We start from the raw sequence: 18,437 nt of genomic DNA, 5'->3' as shown, positions 1-18,437 counted from the left end.
CAAGTCTGAGTCCATTGAAATCAAGGGGCTTAAACTAGAGTAATGCTGCATAGTTTTGCAAGCCCTACAATTAAAGTAGGAGCCCCGTGGTGCAGAGTGGTAAGCTGCAGTACTGCAGTCCAAGCTCTGCTCACCACCTGAGTTTGATCCCGATGGAAGTTGGTTTCAGGTAGCCGGCTCAAGGTTGACTCAGCCTTCCATCCTTCCGAGGTCGGTCAAATGAGTACCCAGCTTGCTGGGGGTAAAGGAAAGATGACTGGGGAAGGCACTGGCAAACCACCCCATAAACAAAGTCTACCTAGTAAACGTCGGGATGTGACGTCACCCCATGGGTCAGGAATGACCCGGTGCTTGCACAAGGTAAACTTTTACCTTTACAACTAAAGTAGGATCATTCAGGTACAAATAGAGTATGGGTCTACTCTGTGATGGCTGCTCCAGATGAGATAATCACCTGATGTTACATTTTTCAGCTGACAAATGAGTGCATGTGAACTCAGATCGGAGCACAGTCCATTGTCGTGTTCCCGTATCTTCACAGTGGTGTTATTGCCTTTTTCAGTACTGATACCCTACTAACAACATCCTGTTTCTTGCAGAAACTCCAAGTGCTATGGAACTGGTGTTGGGTAAAAACCCTTTTAAAATCCCTTCAGACATCGATATCTTCTTATTGAGAGACAAACACAAGGAAAAAGCAAGATTAGTAAGTACAAATCATCACAAGAGACTTGCAAAAAAAAAAAATCCCCAAGAATGATAAGTCAGTGGGATGACTCTGGGTTGGACCTCACAGGAAATTTCCATATGTAAGCAGTAGTGCTAAAAGTACTCCTTGGTGTACCTACTTGTACTATAGGAAAGTGATAGTATCCCAACTATTTTTTCTATGTGTGTAAGATCAAACTTTTTTTGCCGTCAAATCACAACGGACACATGGGAACACCCTAGGGTTTTCAAGGCAAGAGATGTGGGGAGGTGGTTTGCCATTGCCTGCCCCTGCATCACAACCTTGGTATTCCTTGGAGGTCTCCCATCCAAATACTAGCCAGGATCAGGGCAGAGTGTGTGTGACTGGCCCAAAGTCACCAAGCAAGCTTCCATGGCTCAAGTGGGGATTTGAGCCTGGGTTTCCCAGATCCTAGTCCAACACCTTAACCACTGCACCACACTGGGTTTCAAGACAAGACATAGCACGAGTTATTTCTTCTGATCCATTCTCAAAAGCAAATTAAATAAAATCACACAAACTGGAGCATTCCATTTCTCCATATTCTCACTGTAATTTTTTTAAAGTGTTGTATGTTGATTTTTGCTGTGTGCGCATCTATACAGGTCCACCTGCCAGCCACCATAGCATCATCTCCCTCAATAAACTAGTGAAATATGTTTTCAGTCTAAAGTAAACTTTGCAGTCACGAAAAACTGGATAGAAGTATTAGCCCAATTAGTGCTGGCGTAAATAATAGCTTAATTGGGAGGGAAATTTTGCTTCGGGAAATGGTACAAGGAAAAGGGTTTGGTATCCTGTTTTTCTGCACCATGACCCTAATTTGGATGGCCATCTCCTATGGGACTGCTATTAGCTTGTTTTTTTTAAAAAAAAACCACAAGATTCTGATCAAGGACCTCCAGTAACGTTGTACTGTTCATTGCAATGATATCATTCCTTTTTCTTGCTGAGGTTGCAAGTTGACTAAGAGATTACACACCTGTTGCATAGAATTGTCTTTATCTTGGACAGTTAGTTGGAACAGTTACAGAAAAAGGCTAGATTAATTCCTTTTTAAGAGTTGTTATTGGCCTTTTTATCTTGCTGTATCAGATGATCTCTTATGCACCTGTTGATTGGTTATTTGCATGTATATTGTTTATCTCTTATTTAGTGGTAACAAATCAGATATTTAGAAATAACCACATGATTGTGATAGATCAAACAGAGAAAGATAAGACTGATATTGTTCTATAGACAAGCATTCTTGTGTCAAGCAAATCAGATTTCTCTGGCTGGAAGTCTCAGAAAAGGTGAAATCTCTTGGTGAAATTTGGGGTAATTTGGGCTTTTTTTGGTAATTCCTAAAAGCAGTGAGGCAGGACCTGATTTGTTTTAAAACTATCATTAGCTATAATATGATTAAGCAATGCTAGGAACTCTGATAATTTCAGCATTCATTTCAATGGTACTTGTGGGGTTAATTCTTTTTTGCCTTTATTTTTTTTCTGTGTTGCTCAATAAAAAGTGTTAAGTCCACGTGGGGAGGACACACCAGGTCAGAGACGGAGTTCCAACAACAACGCGTTTATTGTGAACAGGAACTGAACTAGAGAACACAGTGAATCAGCCCTGCTTATATGCCCCCCTGGCCGCCCGCAACCACTCCCCCCCTGATCCGTGATAGGGGGGAACAACCCCCGGGTCGCCAATGGCGCATGCCGGCTTAGGGCCAATGGCGCATGCAGGTTTAGGAGCCTTCATCGGGGACTCAAGCTCCTAGGTGTTCCCCTGCTTACAGGCCTAACTATATACATACGTAACAAAAAGCATTTTTGGGTTAATAAAAGATAAAAGCTTATGCAGGTGTCCTGTCTGGTTTGCTGGTGGGCAGAGCAATCTACAAGGGGAGGGTGCCAAAAGGAGATAGGAGCCGGTGTGACTCCTGTGCCAGCATTAATGCCACTTGCGCCAGCTAAACTGGCACTGGCGCCAGCTAAACTGGCACTGGCGCCAGTGCAGGGCCACTTACGCCGGCTCTGGGGAGCAGCGCAGCAGCACGAGGATCGAGCATCATTGCAGCCTTGCGGGCAGCATTTCTCCAGCGCAAGGGCTCATGCTGGCGCCGAATGGGGCATTGCTGGGGTGTTCCTGGGGGCAGAGCTGACTTGAGTCAGCTCTCTAAGCCCTTTTGCCCTGGGAATGCCCCCTTTTGCAGTCGCCAACGTGCGCCTGCAAAATTACTGGCGCAACCCCTTGAAACTCTAAGGAGTGGTTTCACTGGGTTTTCTGCAAAATAGCCTTTTTGGCTTGCTGCGCCCCTAATTTTGCATGATTAAGAGTTAGAGGCAGAGAAGTTTCTCTGACGTGATAAACCCTGGGGATCTCTGTGGCTAATGAGTTTTGCACAGGCAAAGGCTTGAAACTGTCCAGTGCAGAGTCTTCAGTTGGGTGCGGGGGATAATCTCTTGCTACAGTACACAGTTGGGCTCTAATGGCTGCATCGCCCCTAGGAGCGAGAGCGAAGGAAGACGCTGAAGGTCCATGAGAAAATGACCTGCTCCACTATGATGGGTGCAAAACAGTCTGGGTTCAAAAGACAAATCCAGCTGGAAGAGGAAGCTGAAGACAGAGAGTTAGCAGCAGAAGCGGAACGTCTGAAAGCTCTCCGGGAAAGCATCTCATGGAAGATCGCCGTCACTAAAGGTAAGGATCTTTTTGCAAACACTCAAATCAAGACTCATAGAGGGACCAAAGTTCAGGAGCTGAACACAATCTTTGTGTGGGCAAGCTTCCAGGTCCAGTTTTGGGTGATTTCCAGTTGAAATGGCCTTAGGCTGAAACCTGCCTGTGACTCAAACACACACGAAGCTGCTTAATACTGTGTCACTCCCTCGGTCTATCAAGGCCAGTTATTATCTGATCTAAATGGCAGCAGCTCTCCAAGAGCTCTTTGAGAGAGATCTTTCCCGTCACCTGCCACCTGATCCTTTTGAAGTGGAGAAGAAACAGATTGAACCTGGGACTTTTTGCATGCAAAGCAAATGTTCTGCCGCTGAGCCACAGCCCTCCCAAATGTGTGGTTCCCCTGAGATTCATTTGTTTCAATGACAAGCAGGGGTGGGAAGCTAAATTATTTAGAGAGGGATCTGCAGGGGAAGGGGAAGGGTCGTTGTCCCACTCCAAGTTACCCCTGGCTCCAACTTGTTTATCTTTCTCTGAGGGAAAAGATACCCGTATTCTCCCACCAATCAGCTTTGAGGGAGCAATTTTGAGCAAGTTCCCTCTTGCTTCTATTTCAAGAAAAAGGTGAGGGGGACATGTATGCAGCTCCGTGTCACATGTAACAAGCCTGGGATAGAAATCAGCTTCAGAGCTTGGAAGCAGCACACAAACAGAAGTGGGCTAGAGGTTAACTTTGAGCCAACATGTGGCAGGAGTAGCACGTGTTAATTCCACTGTCATTTTGTCAATTCCATGCCTCATTTTGAATGCGGTGGGAACCAAAATTCACTCCTCTCTTATTTCTCCCCAAACAGTTTTATAAGATAGACTTTCTCACACACCATTGTTTTATGTGGCGAAATCATCAGAGTTTGAAATTATTTTGTTAAAATGCTTTTATGTGCTAAAGGCACCACTTCCCACTTCCCAAACAATATTGGAATAGTGGGGTTTTCTTGAGCAGGGTGAACAGCACTGATTGAAGTCCTATGTATAGGACTGTGCACAGACACACAAACACAAAATCCTTTACAGACTCAATCCAGTTTTGTTAAATTCAGTGTTAAAGCTCTCTGTTTAGTTGTTCCATGCAGGTTTCACGTTCATTGGGAACCACATTTCTGGTAATAGCTATTTTGTCACATCCAATTGGGATGAAATTCCCAGGGACTGTACTCCTCATCCAGGGGATTCCCTCTGCCAAACTGCAGATGGAGGAGAGAAAGCTCCAATTTACAAGCTATTGATATTCTCATTTCCAGAAGGAACAAAGGAGGCATTTGGCAACCCAAAAAAGCCAGCAGAAATAATATACAATAATGAAGGGGCTATCCCAAGCTCCCTCCCCAAACTCCACCTCCCCAGCCTGCATCGCCCAAATCTCCAAGAATTTCTCAACCTGGAGTTGGCAACCCTACTTTTCCCTGATGGCCATCAGACAACTCTGTTACATGAAATTCAGTTTCTTTTTGCTCTTTGTTACTTTATTTGAGGGCCTGGGGAGAAATCTGGGATTTTATCCTCTGGGTGAGGTGAGTGGTATAAAACAAATTTCCTCCGCTGGCTGCCAGAGGCCATCACAAGTGGAGAAAAGGGGCTGCCTAAATTTCTGAATGCCCCCTATTTGCCCCCATAATTTCTGAACGTTTCCCAAGATTTTGTAGATCGCCCTCTATTAAGAATGTTACCCAGGTAAGATTGACTCCTAATTGCAGTTTCCTCTCACGATCCCAGTGAATGGATGAAGATTTTTGAAAGCCTGTTGCAACCGATGCCCCTCCACTTCTCATTGCTGCATTTTCTTGGCAATTCATTCTGCTTCTTGCTCATACAACTTTGCCTCTCTTTTAATCTAGACCAGGTTGTAGAAAGAGAAAACATGTATGACTACATCAATCAGAAACGGCAAATGTTCCTGCTGCAGGTATTTCGCTTCCCTTTCAGGGGTTAATCTTGTGATTGAGCCTTGTGGTTTTAAGAGCTGGATCCCTTGGATCTGTTCAGTTAACAGTGGTGCTGACAGTCTCGCACCAGGGGAAGGGCTCCTTGTGCCAGAGGGAAGCGCCACTCCTGGTGAAGCAGATCTGCAGAATCCAACCCAGTGTTGTCTAGGCCAGAGAGATTAGCATTTATTTATTTTTTGCTGTCAAGTCTCAGCCACACTTACGGTGACCCTGTGGGTTTTCAAGATAACAGACATTCAGAGATGGTTTGCCAGCATGGTGTAGTGGTTAACAGTGCATTCCTGAGAGGAATGTCTACGCTGGTCATAGGAGGCAGCATGGCTGCTCTGCCTCCAAAGGAAGTTTCGGCCCTGCCTTCGCGCCATTAAAAATCCGTGCAACCCTTCATAGGGTTGCACGGGAGATACGCCACCTTTTAGGCATATGTTCTTATGTATCTTGCCCCCAAAAAGGGGGCGTTCCCGGCCCAAAAGGGCTTTGGAGGCCACCTGAAGGTGGCTCCTCCCCCAGCCTGGCACCGGAATGCCTCAGGAATGCCTCCCGGGATGCTGATGTGGGCTTTGATGGTGGTGGGATGCCAGTGGAATGTCCCGTTGGTGTCCCGGGGTGGCGCAGCGCCTGGCGTCTAGGCCTTCCTGCCAGCATTTGGGCCACTTATGATGGCATAAGTTGCCCGGACGCCGTGCGGGGGCCCCGAATGCCGGCGCCACGCCTTCCTGGCCTCCTAAGGGCTTTTGCCCTTAGAGCTCAGGAAATCGCTGTTAGAGCAGTGGTTTGGAGTGGTGGACTCTGATCTGGAGAACCAGGTTTGATTCCCCACTCCTCCACATGAGCGGCGGAGACTAATCTAGTGAACTGGATTTGTTTCCCCACTCCTCCACATGAAGCCAGCTGGGTGACCTTAGGCTAGTCAACTCAGCCCCACCTACCTCACAGGGTGTCTGTTGTGGGGAGGCGAAGGGAAGGTGATTGTAAGCCGATTTGATTCTTCTTTAAGTGGTAGAAAAAGTCGGCATATAAAAACCAACTCTTCTTCTTTTACCTGCCTCTGCATGGCAACCCTGGACTCCCTTGGAGGTCTCCCATCCAAATAATGACCAGGGCCGACCCAGAAAGGCTTTAGTTGCCAGAGGTTTTGCCTGATTCAAATCTAATGATGGTTACTGTTTGGGAAGTACATTGCCTCTCACCTTCTTCCCTTAGAAAACACACTTCTAAGAAGTTATGTACTGCAGTTAAACTGGAAAAAAAAACACCCAACCCAAATGGTTATTTCACCTTTGAAGGACAGAAGTGTCCCAAGGTGGGAAGATGTAGGACAACACAAAGAAGCAATGGTGGCTGAGGTGTTAGTCTTTTCTCTAGCGTCTCATAAAAACCGGGAAATAATTCTGTTCTCTGTATGGCAGGAGTACGGTTGAATGGGTCTCTCTTCTCACGGTGCTACAGCTCTGTGTTGGAAGATGCTGACCTGTCAAATCTGTCTATGTTATTTGAGCCACAGGAGTACTACTTTGGCTGCTAGCACAGAAACCCAAAACCGGGTCCCAGTTCAGCAGCTGACTCTGTTGTAGAGAATGCTTTTTGTTCATGAGCTCTCTAACAAGGATTGGGGAGCTCATAAACTGCATTAGAGACGTTTGTGGAGTCCAGTTGTCTCCCCCACCCAATGTTCCACACCCTTCCTTTTCATCCAGTACCATTCTCTGTTAGTCCCAATGGCCACCAGAGCCTTAAACCTGACCACCCTAATTCCTGTGTGTTAATATTGTGTGTGTAAAGTGCCGTCAAGTCGCAGCCGACTTATGGCGACCCCTTTTGGGGTTTTCATGGCAAGAGACCAACAGAGGTGGTTTGCCAGTGCCTTCTTCTGCATAGCAATCCTGGTATTCCTTGGTGGTCTCCCATCCAAATACTAACCAGGGCTGACCCTGCTTAGCTTCCGAGATCTGACGACATCAGGCTGTAACATGCTGCCTTCCCTCCCTGTGTTAATATTACAAGGATGTAAATCCTGGGACCAGCCAGTTGGCAGGCCGGGAAGTGGGATGGCCGACTTGTCAGTTCAATTGCATCGCACTTGCCTGTCCAAGCCACTGACCTAACTGCATATAGAATAGGACCAGTTTAAGGAGCAAGTCTCTGCCTCAAGGAAAACCCATTTGAAAGGAATGCAGAGGACTTCTAGAAATTTGTTCTGATGTTTCCTGTACAACATGGAGCAAAACAATGCAATAATCCTGCTTTGCATTTCTCTCTCTCCCAGCCTTAGAAAGGTTGTTTAATGTTTAAGATCCTCAGTCTTCGTGACAAACTAAAATGGAATTCTTAGTAAGCACACCTGAACAAATGTCCCAAGCGGTGTCAATCAACAGACTTGCCCCTTTTTTTGTCTTGAATTTCAGTATGCTGTAACTGTAAAGAAAGATGAAATTCAAAAGCTAGACAAGTTGGCAATGGAAGAGGAAACCAAGCTGGAAAAGGCCGAGCAAGACCTAGAGAATGATGCTGCCATGTTTGACGAGTTCCTGAAGGAGAATGACAGAAACTCTGCTCAAGCCCTGAAAATGTAACGCTCCCAGTTGGACGGTGGTCTTTGGCATTGTTGGAAATGTCAGGTGGTGGGACAAAACAGACAAATCTCTCTTGCATTCAGAATCCCTAAGGGATTCTGTTTACACAGCCCATGTTTATATCTATCTATTTCTCTTGAGGAGGAGGGAGATCAGAAATGTTTGCACCATGAGGATTACTCAGTATTATGAGAGTAAGTAGGTTAAGGTGAGAGTGTACGACTGGACCAAGGTTACACATCAAGCTTTCACAGAAGGGGTAGGGATTAAGGTCACCCAGATCCTAGACCGACACTCTAGTCACACCACACTGGATCTATATTCCACCTATCCTCTACCAGTGGTCCCAGATTCAGTCTTTAGCACCGCCTCTTAAAGGATATTGAGTAGCAAATGTTGGGCAAGACCTTTTTCTGCCTACGACCTGGAGAGCCACTACCAATCAGAAAGACAATATTGAGCAAGATGGACCAGTGAGGCTGACTCAGTATAAGGCAGTTTAACACATCCATATATCAGAAAGTTGGACGACAGGTATGGAACTGTTTCAGAAAATAGCTGACATCTGTCCTAGCAACAGCCAGTGCCTTTTTGGAAAGACCTGACCTGGGCATTGAGAACCACCCCTCTGTTCCACAGCTGCTTTTCTCCTGCACAATTACCATTCTCAATACCATTGCAGTAATTTTTAGTTACCCGTTCTTATGCTTTCTTCTGCAGTGCTGAGAAAGAAACCAAAGCCAAGCTGGAGAAGATACTTGAGATCCGAGAACTGACGGCCCAAATGATGAATATCCAAAGGTAGCAACTGCTCAGGAAATATTGTAGCTGAAGATATCACTCATAACTTGGGGGTTGGCTGGTTTTCCTCCTCCCCCTGTATATCCATAAGTATTCATCTACATAGTGTGGGATTCATTCATGCTTTTAGAACCCCACAGCATAACTACAATGTGCTGTATATGAATTTCTACAGGGTGGATTGCTGGGAGTACATTACATCAATTCTCTGTATAGGCTCCTCATGATTTTCCAGGAGCTGCTTGTTACCACTAAAGCCCTTAATGGCTTAATCAGACAAGAGGAGTCACTAATTGGCTTCTAGGGAATCCTGGGGATTCTCTGAAAGCTTATCAGGGGGTTCTCAACTAAAACAGTCAGTAACGGTAAGACAAATTTCCCCCAAAGTCAGTTTTTCTATTACTAATGACCTGCATCTTCAGTAGGCAGCCACAGGGAAATGTTGGGTGTCACACTCAGTTCATATTGGGTGAGGGCCAAAAATGCCCTACAAAAATGACAATTGCTAAACATGTCTCAGAATCCTCTTTAACTTGAAGGTTTGCTGTAGAAGATTTCCTTCATGGACAAGTCGATATGACAAGTTTGCCCTGAGGGCAAGATGTTTGGGGAGTCACTTTGATACACCATTGTGTGCCATCTATTAGTACTATCGATTATTAAACACCTTGGCAGATCAACTACCAGGTTATGGCTTGGATTCCATGGAATATTTCCCCACCTCCTGCTGTAGTCCAAAATGCCCCCCATGCTGCTCCTGGGGAACAAAGGACCTCCCCCAGAACAGTATGGGGAGGGAAGTCAAAGGTCTGCAACAGGGTGAATCAACAAAAATCACATCCTTTCCATTTGCAGAAATGCTCCATAAGATCCAACCCATTGTCAAATATCAACAGTCCAGTATTCAATCTTGAACTAAAATATTATTGGGTATCCAACACAGATGCCAAATGTTTGGCAAATAGACCTCCAGAGAGTACTCAGCAGCAAAAGCTAAAAAAAAGCAGAAGTTGGAGGAGTAAGTTGTGTTGGAGCTCAAGTTGGGACCTTCAGGCTTCCATTTGTTGCTTTCCTCTGCAATTTGGTGCTTAGCTTATAGCATCCGGATCAGTCTGCCCTACAGGCATCTACCAACCTCTCCGCTCATGGCAGCCTTTAACACTGCATTCTGCCATTGTGAGGATAATGGATGGTAGGGTGTTACTCTTTTTCCACTCTGGTTTCCACTCCTTTTCTACTCTGGTTGACTTGTTACTCCTTTTCCAATGCTGATTCTGTGGTCAATCTGCAAAACCTAACTTATGGATGTATCCAGGGGTCCTTTATGTTTTGGGAAGAGGGCAGTTTCCTCACATTTATACATTCCAGGATCAAAACAGATGCCGGCACGTTTTTAAACGATGGGCTGTCCATTAGGAACTGACTGTTGCGTGAAAGAGGGGGCTTAACTCTTCCTCCAAAGAGTTTTCTTCACCTTGAAATGCCCCATTGAGCTGCTATTCAACTTGTTGGGTGAAACTGACCATAGTTTCCTCTGACGGCAGCTCTAGGGTGAGGACGGGTGCAAGGGGAAACAGCTGAATCTTCTGAACTGTGGATAAGGACTCTGGGGCTGCTGTTTAGCAATATTTAAAAAAAACCAGTGGGGTTCCATTTTTGTTGGGTTGCTCCTTGGGTTGGCCACTCTACCAAACTTCTGTGGTGGCATGGAGTGAGATCCCAACACTCTTCTGGTGCAGAAAAACTGCCAGCTTCTGAATCACTCCTTCCCTTGACTTTGCCCCTGCCAAAGACACTGGAGCCAGCATGGTGTAGTGGTTAAGAGTGGTGGTTTGGAGTGGTGGACTGATCTGGAAAACCGGGTTTGATTCCCCACTCCTCCACATGAGCGGCGGAGGCTAATCTGGTGAACCGGATTTGTTTCCTGCTCCTACACATGCAGACTGCTGAGTGACCTTGGGCCAGTCACACTCTCTCAGCCCCACCTATCTCACAGGTGTCTGTTGTGGGGAGGGGAAGGTAAGGTGATTGTAACCTGGTTTGAGTCTCCCTTAAGTGGTAGAGAAACTCGGCGTATAAAAACCAACTCTTCTTCTTCTTCTTCTTCAAACAAGTAGGGTTCAACAATTCTGCCAGCCAGTCCTCTGAGCAGACCCCTGCTCGAAATCGAAACATTGAATCTGTTCACCATGAGAGGTCTCTGTGTAACTTGTTGATCCTGTCCATTTACCTCCTAGTGAGATAGCCAGATTTGAAGACACTTTGCATGAATACATGGTGTTCAAGGACTTCCTGTTCCAGCTGTCCCCAAAAGAGTGGCAAGAAAACTATGAAAGAAAGCGGCAGAAAGAAAAAATGATGACAGTTGTTCCTGAACTTAAAGATGAAAAACCTGCCCAAGTACCCAGTGCAAGCCGAGGTAAGAGGGCCAGCAAAGGACAGTCTACTGTTTGATCTTCAGCAGCTGGCATTTAAAGGTACACTGCCTCTACACCTGGATGTCCCATTGAGCTATCAAGGGAGATAGCATTTAGAGATGAAGGCCCAGGGGGGTTGGGAGAAATTGGAGGGGGCTTCAGTTTTTGTCTCCCCAAGGACTTGTTTCAATTTTTCCAATGGGAAAAGTGGAGAATTTGGGGGACCACTGAGGAAAAACCTCAGATGAAATATTCTCTTCTTTAGAATGAGTAAAATGTTTCTTAAGTCGTTTTTCACACTGAAAATGTATAGCATGCATAACATCTACTTTTTCCATGGGAAATACTGGGAAATTTGGGGGACCGCTGAAAAATAAATCTCTTATACTTTAGAGGTTTCATATACATTTCCAAGATTTAGTTTTGTTCTGTTTTAGCAACAAGTAGTATGCTATAATGTGTTTAATGCAAATACATTCTTAAAGAAGTCAGCATTACAAAGTTTAGCTTAGAATCTGAGTTCTACCTGTGGAGATCCTATGAGGGAGTTTCTGTCCAAATAATACCCGTTCTTTTATTAACTACAAAATTTGTTTTCTGTCTTCAATGTTTATTTTTCCTACCTAAACAATAAGAGAAAAAATACCTATCTATGTCCTAAGCAATCAGTACTGAACTCACATAGAGTGGCTACTCATAAAGTAATACAACATTTTATTAACAACCAAACACAGTGAATTCTAACACACCCGTGAATCCTATAAGTGAGATACAACTACCGGTATATCTATGAAACTTAACACATTAAAGCATACATTAGAACACACACATAAAAGTAGAGTATCCAATAAAGGCTGGTCGCCTATTTTCAATGTCCTTAGTAGTAGTAAGAATGATATGGTGTAGTCTCATCTGGAGAGTCCATGTGCAAACACACAACAAGACGGCCCATCTCCTCTAGAGGCTTTCAAAGCCATTTCATGTATAAAACACTTCTTCAGTTGTTTTCAATATTCTTGTTTCCATTGACAGGCGTATTGATTCTTGCCCAATACATTTGTTAGTAGCTACTGCTTACAGCTTTCTTTGTGCCTCTAGAGGAGATGGGCCGCCTTGTGTGTTTGCACTTGGACTCTCCAGATGAGACTACACCATATCATTCTTACTACTACTAAGGACATTGAAAATAGGCGCCCAGCCATTATTGGATACTCTACTTTTATGTGTGTGTTCTAATGTTGTATGTTCTAATGTGTTAAGTTTCATAGATATAGTTGTATCATATTTTTCCAACCTCTCTGATGGCAAAAACCAAAGCTACATCTTCAGTGGTGGTGTAAGGTTCAGCAATTTGCAATTCTTTTTCAAGTACTGGGCATACTTGAAATTTTTCTTAAAAGAAAATGAAGATATGTGCATGCTTATATTCCGTAAATTTTCCAAGGAGGACAATGTTCTATGCTCACTAAGTTATAAATGATGCATCATTTTATTGTTCAATCAATCAAAGTTAGTTGGTTCTTGTAGGTTATCCGGGCTGTGTAACCGTGGTCTTGGAATTTTCTTTCCTGACGTTTCGCCAGCAACTGTGGCAGGCATCTTCAGAGTAGTAACACTGAAGTACTCTGAAGATGCCTGCCACAGTTGCTGGCGAAACGTCAGGAAAGAAAATTCCAAGACCACGGTTACACAGCCCGGATAACCTACAAGAACCAATGAACTCTGACCGTGAAAGCCTTCGACAAATCAAAGTTAGATTTGATAGAAAAGTATGTACTGTGAATATTTCAATTCCCCCCCCCAAAAAAATTTCATTTTTTCTCACCACCTTAGTTATCTTTTTTCTAAATAAAAAATCCAAAACATAGATGCCTATATATCTGTCTTTTTAAAGGATTTGTGTTGTTGTTTTTTGTTGTTTTTTTGTTTTTTGCTTTTTTTGTGCTTAGGCCGGGATTCCCAGAGCAGGAGCAAACAGAGAGTCACACATTCCAGTTTTGACCTGTCCACGCCAGACCAAGCCACTTCTAGGAGTCCAAGCTTAAGTATGCCAAGGAAAGAATCTGTCAGATTAAGCCGAATGTTCTCTCGGCAAAACTTCAAATCCCTGCATAACAGAAAAGTGTAAGTGTCGGGGCGGGGGGGGGGGTAGCAAACAACATCAGCTTTACGTTACCTTCTGTCAGAGAAACGTTTGCTTATCCCACCTTGTGAACGAAGGGCTGCACTTTAGTTTTTTTCAGATTAGAACAGACGAGCAATCAAAGGGTGTGTGTGTGAAATGTGTGAAATCTGGGCATGGTCAGAGCAAATCAGCAGCGACTGGCCATGCACATGACTCCTATGGAAGCCTTATCAAATGTGTGCCAGTGCTATTGTATACCACATTTCGCTGCCATGGCTTCCACAAAAGAATCCTTCTCTTCTGCAATTTGAAGCTAACCCTTTTAAATTAATGAGATACTGTGTGTGTTAAGTGCCATCAAGATGCTTCCGACTCATGGCGACCCTATGAATCAAGGTCCTCCAAAATGTCCTGTCATTAACAGCCTTGCTCAGGTCTTGCAGACTGAGGGCTGTGGCTTCATTATAGAGGCAATCCATCTCATGTTGGGTCTTCCTCTTTTCCTGTTGCCTTCCACTTTTCCTAGCATTATTGTGAGTCTTGTCTTCTCATAATGTGACCAAAGTACAATAGCCTCAGTTTAGTCAGTTTAGTTTCTAGGGACAGTTCAGGCTTGATTTGATCTAGAACCCACTTATTTGTGTGTTGCTGTTGTTTTGGCGGTCCACAGAATCCATAAAACTCTCTTCCCACACCACATTTCAAAGGAATCTACTTCCTTCCTGTCAGCTTTCTTCATTGTCCAGCTTTCTCACCCATACATAGTAATAAGGAATACTATGGCATGAATTATTTGAGATACTGTTAATGGGTATTTTCAGCCGATTCCTGAAGTTGGGGGCTGAATGGGCATAGGAGGAGGCATGACCCCTATGCCGGTGTCCATGCCACTTGCCCTGTGCAAACTGGCATGGACACCGGTGTAGGAGCACTTACACTGGCCCCCTGGACTGCGGTGGCAGTTTAGCCCTCCGACGCCGGCACGGCCTCCCGCCAGCATCCTCCTGGCAGAAGTCCTTGCACCAGCATCCTGGGAGACGTTCCAGGGGGTGGAGCTGCCGTTAGGCAGCCTCCTAACCACTTTCAGCCCGGGAGCACCCCCTAAAGCTATGATGGTGCTGCACCACCTTTTTGGTGGTGCAGCACTGCTGTACTCTATGGGGCTTCCCCCCTATTTCTGGGTTTTTACAAATAAAACCCCCTTTTTTCCTCCTGTGCCAGCCATGAAACCTCAATGGAGGTGGAGGAGGGGCCACGCCGCCCCCAGCCATTGCAGCTCTCAGGAATGGGCTGAAAGTTTCCTATTTTGTCTTGTGGCACCTTAAAGACTAATGCATGTATTATGGCATAAACATTCATGACAAAAAAACCACTTATGCTGTATACAATAAATCTGATATACAAATAACAGCACTTAGGCCAGTAATCAAACAGGTGTCTATTAGTCACTATATTTTACATTGTATATTTTTTATATCATATATACAAAATATCTCGCTTCAGGATTAGAAATAAGACACCTGTTTGATTACTGGCCTAAGTGCTGTTTTTTTGCATATCATAAACATTCATGAGCCAGGGACTGCTTTGTTAGATGCATGGAGTGTTATGTTCAGATTATGTTGCTGTCAAGTCACAGCTGACTTACAGTGACCCTGTAAGGGTTTCAAGGCAAAAGACATTCTGAGGTGGTTTGCCATTGCCTGCTTCTGCATAGAGACCCTGATATTCCTGGGTGGTCTCCAACCCAAATAGTGATGAAGGCTGACCTTGCTTAGCTCCCAAGATCTGATGAGATCACGCTAGCCTGGCCTATCATGTACAAGCCAAAGGTATAAACAAAAGAATGCTGTTGGCTCCCTGCACATCAGTGGGCAAGAAATAAAACAAAATAAATAATTATCACATATGTTCTTCCATGTAAAAAGTATACAGTCTTTTTGTGCTAGTATTCAACCCAAGAATAATCCCTACAGGAGTACTGTAACTGTGATAACAGAAGACAAGGACTCTCCAACCCTGTCTGATGAGGAAGATGATGAGGTCAGTAACCTTGAATCAAACGGCTTTTGAATATTACTTTGGATGTTCTTAACTGGCGCTTTACTGTATATGATGCTGTTCTAATATATTCTTGAGCTACTCGATTCACTTTAATGAGGCTTGTGCAGGAGAAGTTACTTGTGACCAATGTTCTCAGTTTGGCACTCCAGGCAAGTATAAACTAGTTAACTAAAATTTTTTGGCATTTGGTACAATGTGGTACAATTGCATATTTTCTCCATAAGGTCACTGTGGTCTGCAAGAATTAAAAACTAGAAAACACTAATGTCTAGGACACAATCCGTATTTGGTGAAACAAAATTGTACCTTTTTAAAATTAGGGGTGAGCAAACGTGTCCAATTTCATTTCTTAGGTTTTTGTCAACTGGTTTGGTTCTTTGCTCTCTGCAGCTGTTTTTGTAGATTCTTGGGAATTGTGTAGACATTATAGGGCTTTTATACACTATTAATATATACATAGGTCCAATAGAATGCAGACCAACACACTGATCATGTTGTAAAAAAATTCTGCCTTGTGAGAAAAATTCAGTACAAGGAAATAGAAAAGAAAGAATCTTGGGATTCACAAAAGATTTCACAAAGCCAGAAGAGGGATTTTAGGGTAAATATCAGGGACGAGAAATTCATTATCATCTCTCTTTTGAATCCACCTGTTTACATTTCATTTGGCGAAGAGGCATTGTGGCATTATCAAGAAAGATGTTCAGGCTATAGACCAGGGTCCCAAACGTGGTGCCCTTGGGTACCATAGTGCCCGCCAAGTATTTTTAGGAAATAGGTGGGACCAGGTAGGGCTTTTGGCCAGCAAGGCTTCTTATTGACTATTGGAGATTTAATTGGCTGTGCAGATTTTTTAAAATATTGCTTTGTCAGCAGCCTGCCACAACACAAGGGTCTACACTGTGTTACTGAAGTTAAGCTGTGGCAATCATTTTGTGTCTGGCTCTGCTTCCGGCAGTAGCCATTTTGTTGCTGTGCCCACCAGGCCATGTCAGAATTCCAAATGTGCCCACAGGCTCAAAACGGTTGGGAACCCCTGCCATAGATTATTATAAATGGTTAGCCGTGTTAGTTGTAGCAAAATAAAAGTCCAGTGATATCTTAAAGCCTAACAACATTTATTTCAATATAAGTGTTTGTGAGTCGCAGCTCACTACTTCAGAAGTGAGCTGTGACTCATGAAAATTCATATTGAAATAAATATAATTTGTCTTTTAAGTTTCACTGGAATTTTGTTTTCCCAAGCCATGGATGGCCTATCTCTCAGATTAGAACTACTGTACACATGATAGAGTTTTGTGGGTGCAAATTTCAGATCTATGACAGCGTATACCTGTGAAGATATTGTCTTCTAGACAACTGTTTAAGGTAAAGGAGCACTAAACTAGCCCTCCACCTTCTAGTTGAGGCTCACTATGGCCCACAATTTTCCTTGTGAGATTTCTTAAAACCTTACTTTGGTTTTTGCGTCGCCTCAAGTGAACAAAGTCTTTTTGAGCATAAAAGGAACCCAACTTATAAAGTGGTCTATTTTGAGAGAGAGAGAGTACAATTACTTGAATTGCAAGTCAAAACAAAAATATTACTTTAAAATGTTATTCTGCATCCTTAATGAGAAGAAAAGCCACCAGAAGGGTAAGAACCCATCTCTCCTGCTCTGCATGCTCTCTGCTGAGGATAAACAACAAATACATTCTTAGGTCTTTATATATTCCTTTGCAGCAACCTGAGATATACTTTACTGATCCACACCAGCTGCTAAACCTTTTCACTGAGCTCGAGGAACAGAATCTGTCTCTAATTCAGAATTCGCAGGAGACAGAGGAAACTCTAGATGAACTTCGGCATACTTTGAGTACTACTCGCCATAAAATGTAAGTTATTAACAGTGCAGTTCTAAGCAGAGTTACCCACTTCTAAGCAAACTGACTTCAGTGGACTTAGAAGGGTGTAACTCTGCTTAGGACTGCATGATAAAAGATGCTTCTTCTGTTGAATCACATTCCTTAATATTATGGATTGTCAAAACAAACTACCTGCACTGTTAATGTTACACCATATGTAAAGAAATGCAGTTTATTATTAATATTGAGAAATTATGCTGCTATGTTATTGTAAGAGTACTCTATTGTCATACTGGGATGTGCATTCAGGTAAAGCTGAACCGAAAAACCCCTAAAAAGTACCTTATTGGTATTTTTTGGGGGGGGAGGGGGTTTACCAGAAAAAATGGCGACAATTAAAGGGAGCCAACAAGTGGATCCTAAAGAATGCTGAATTTTTTCAGCATTATTCGGGGCTGCTTTGGCCCCACCGCCATTTTCCACATGGACTTCAGAGGTGACAATGTACTGAACGCTGGGCCCAGCTCTGCACCATGTATTTTTTGGGTTCGAGTTTAATAAACCCAAAAAGTTTTGATTATCTGGAAAAAGCCAATATAAGGATTTGCTTTTTCCGGATTTTGTAAAAAATTCCAGATTTATAATACCAGAAAAACTTTTTGCACAGTCCTAATAGCTACTGTAAAAAAAAAAAAAAATGGAAAAAGGACCAACAGTTTGCACTTTTTCTTTACTGTCACTTTTATGAGATCCATGTAACTAGGATTCATTTATCTTGTGAACTAGCACATGTTCCCCAAACCTATCTTATAGATTTTATCCATCTTTGTCACCAAACTTAACATAATGGGCCACCTGAATGGACTGTCACATGAAGCCTGCCAATGATTGCATAAAATTCCTACATGGTGAGAAAATATTATGAAACCTTTTTAAAAAATTCGATTTCTTGTTGAACAGGGACATGGAGATTGAGCAGTTAAAGCAACTTTCAGTCACACTTCAAGCCAACATTGTTAAAGAGGAAGAGACAGCAGCTGACCTAGAACTCAAAGCACGGGTCTTTTCCTTTGGAGAATACAAAGCAGAGGTTCAGGTATGCAAGTCAATCAAAGCCATCAAAGAGAAATCACTGGCCAGGATAAGAAGACATATGCATGGCTTACGAATAAATGTCTACTGACTGCCACTAATGAGAGGGTGACACTGTTTC

At 43.5% G+C, this 18,437-nt stretch overlaps 1 protein-coding gene across 1 annotated transcript in view; it reads left to right on the top strand.

Annotated features, from left to right (window-relative positions):
* The first annotated feature begins 602 nt into the window (after positions 1 to 602).
* The window catches only part of CFAP100 (cilia and flagella associated protein 100), a 28,521-nt gene continuing 10,686 nt past the window's right edge, over positions 603 to 18,437 (top strand). The window contains exons 1-10 of the mRNA XM_056862921.1: positions 603 to 706; positions 3,226 to 3,418; positions 5,293 to 5,360; positions 7,806 to 7,969; positions 8,694 to 8,774; positions 11,012 to 11,193; positions 13,141 to 13,315; positions 15,296 to 15,359; positions 17,103 to 17,254; positions 18,185 to 18,320. Coding sequence (XP_056718899.1) covers positions 614 to 706; positions 3,226 to 3,418; positions 5,293 to 5,360; positions 7,806 to 7,969; positions 8,694 to 8,774; positions 11,012 to 11,193; positions 13,141 to 13,315; positions 15,296 to 15,359; positions 17,103 to 17,254; positions 18,185 to 18,320 — 1,308 coding nt within the window. The 5' untranslated portion in view covers positions 603 to 613. The remainder of the gene's footprint in view (positions 707 to 3,225; positions 3,419 to 5,292; positions 5,361 to 7,805; positions 7,970 to 8,693; positions 8,775 to 11,011; positions 11,194 to 13,140; positions 13,316 to 15,295; positions 15,360 to 17,102; positions 17,255 to 18,184; positions 18,321 to 18,437) is intronic.

The sequence above is a fragment of the Euleptes europaea genome, chromosome 1, assembly GCF_029931775.1.
Source record: "Euleptes europaea isolate rEulEur1 chromosome 1, rEulEur1.hap1, whole genome shotgun sequence".
NCBI lineage: Eukaryota > Metazoa > Chordata > Lepidosauria > Squamata > Sphaerodactylidae > Euleptes > Euleptes europaea.
The sequence above is the reverse complement of the archived record's forward strand: the minus strand, read 5'-3'. Positions and strand labels throughout refer to the sequence as shown.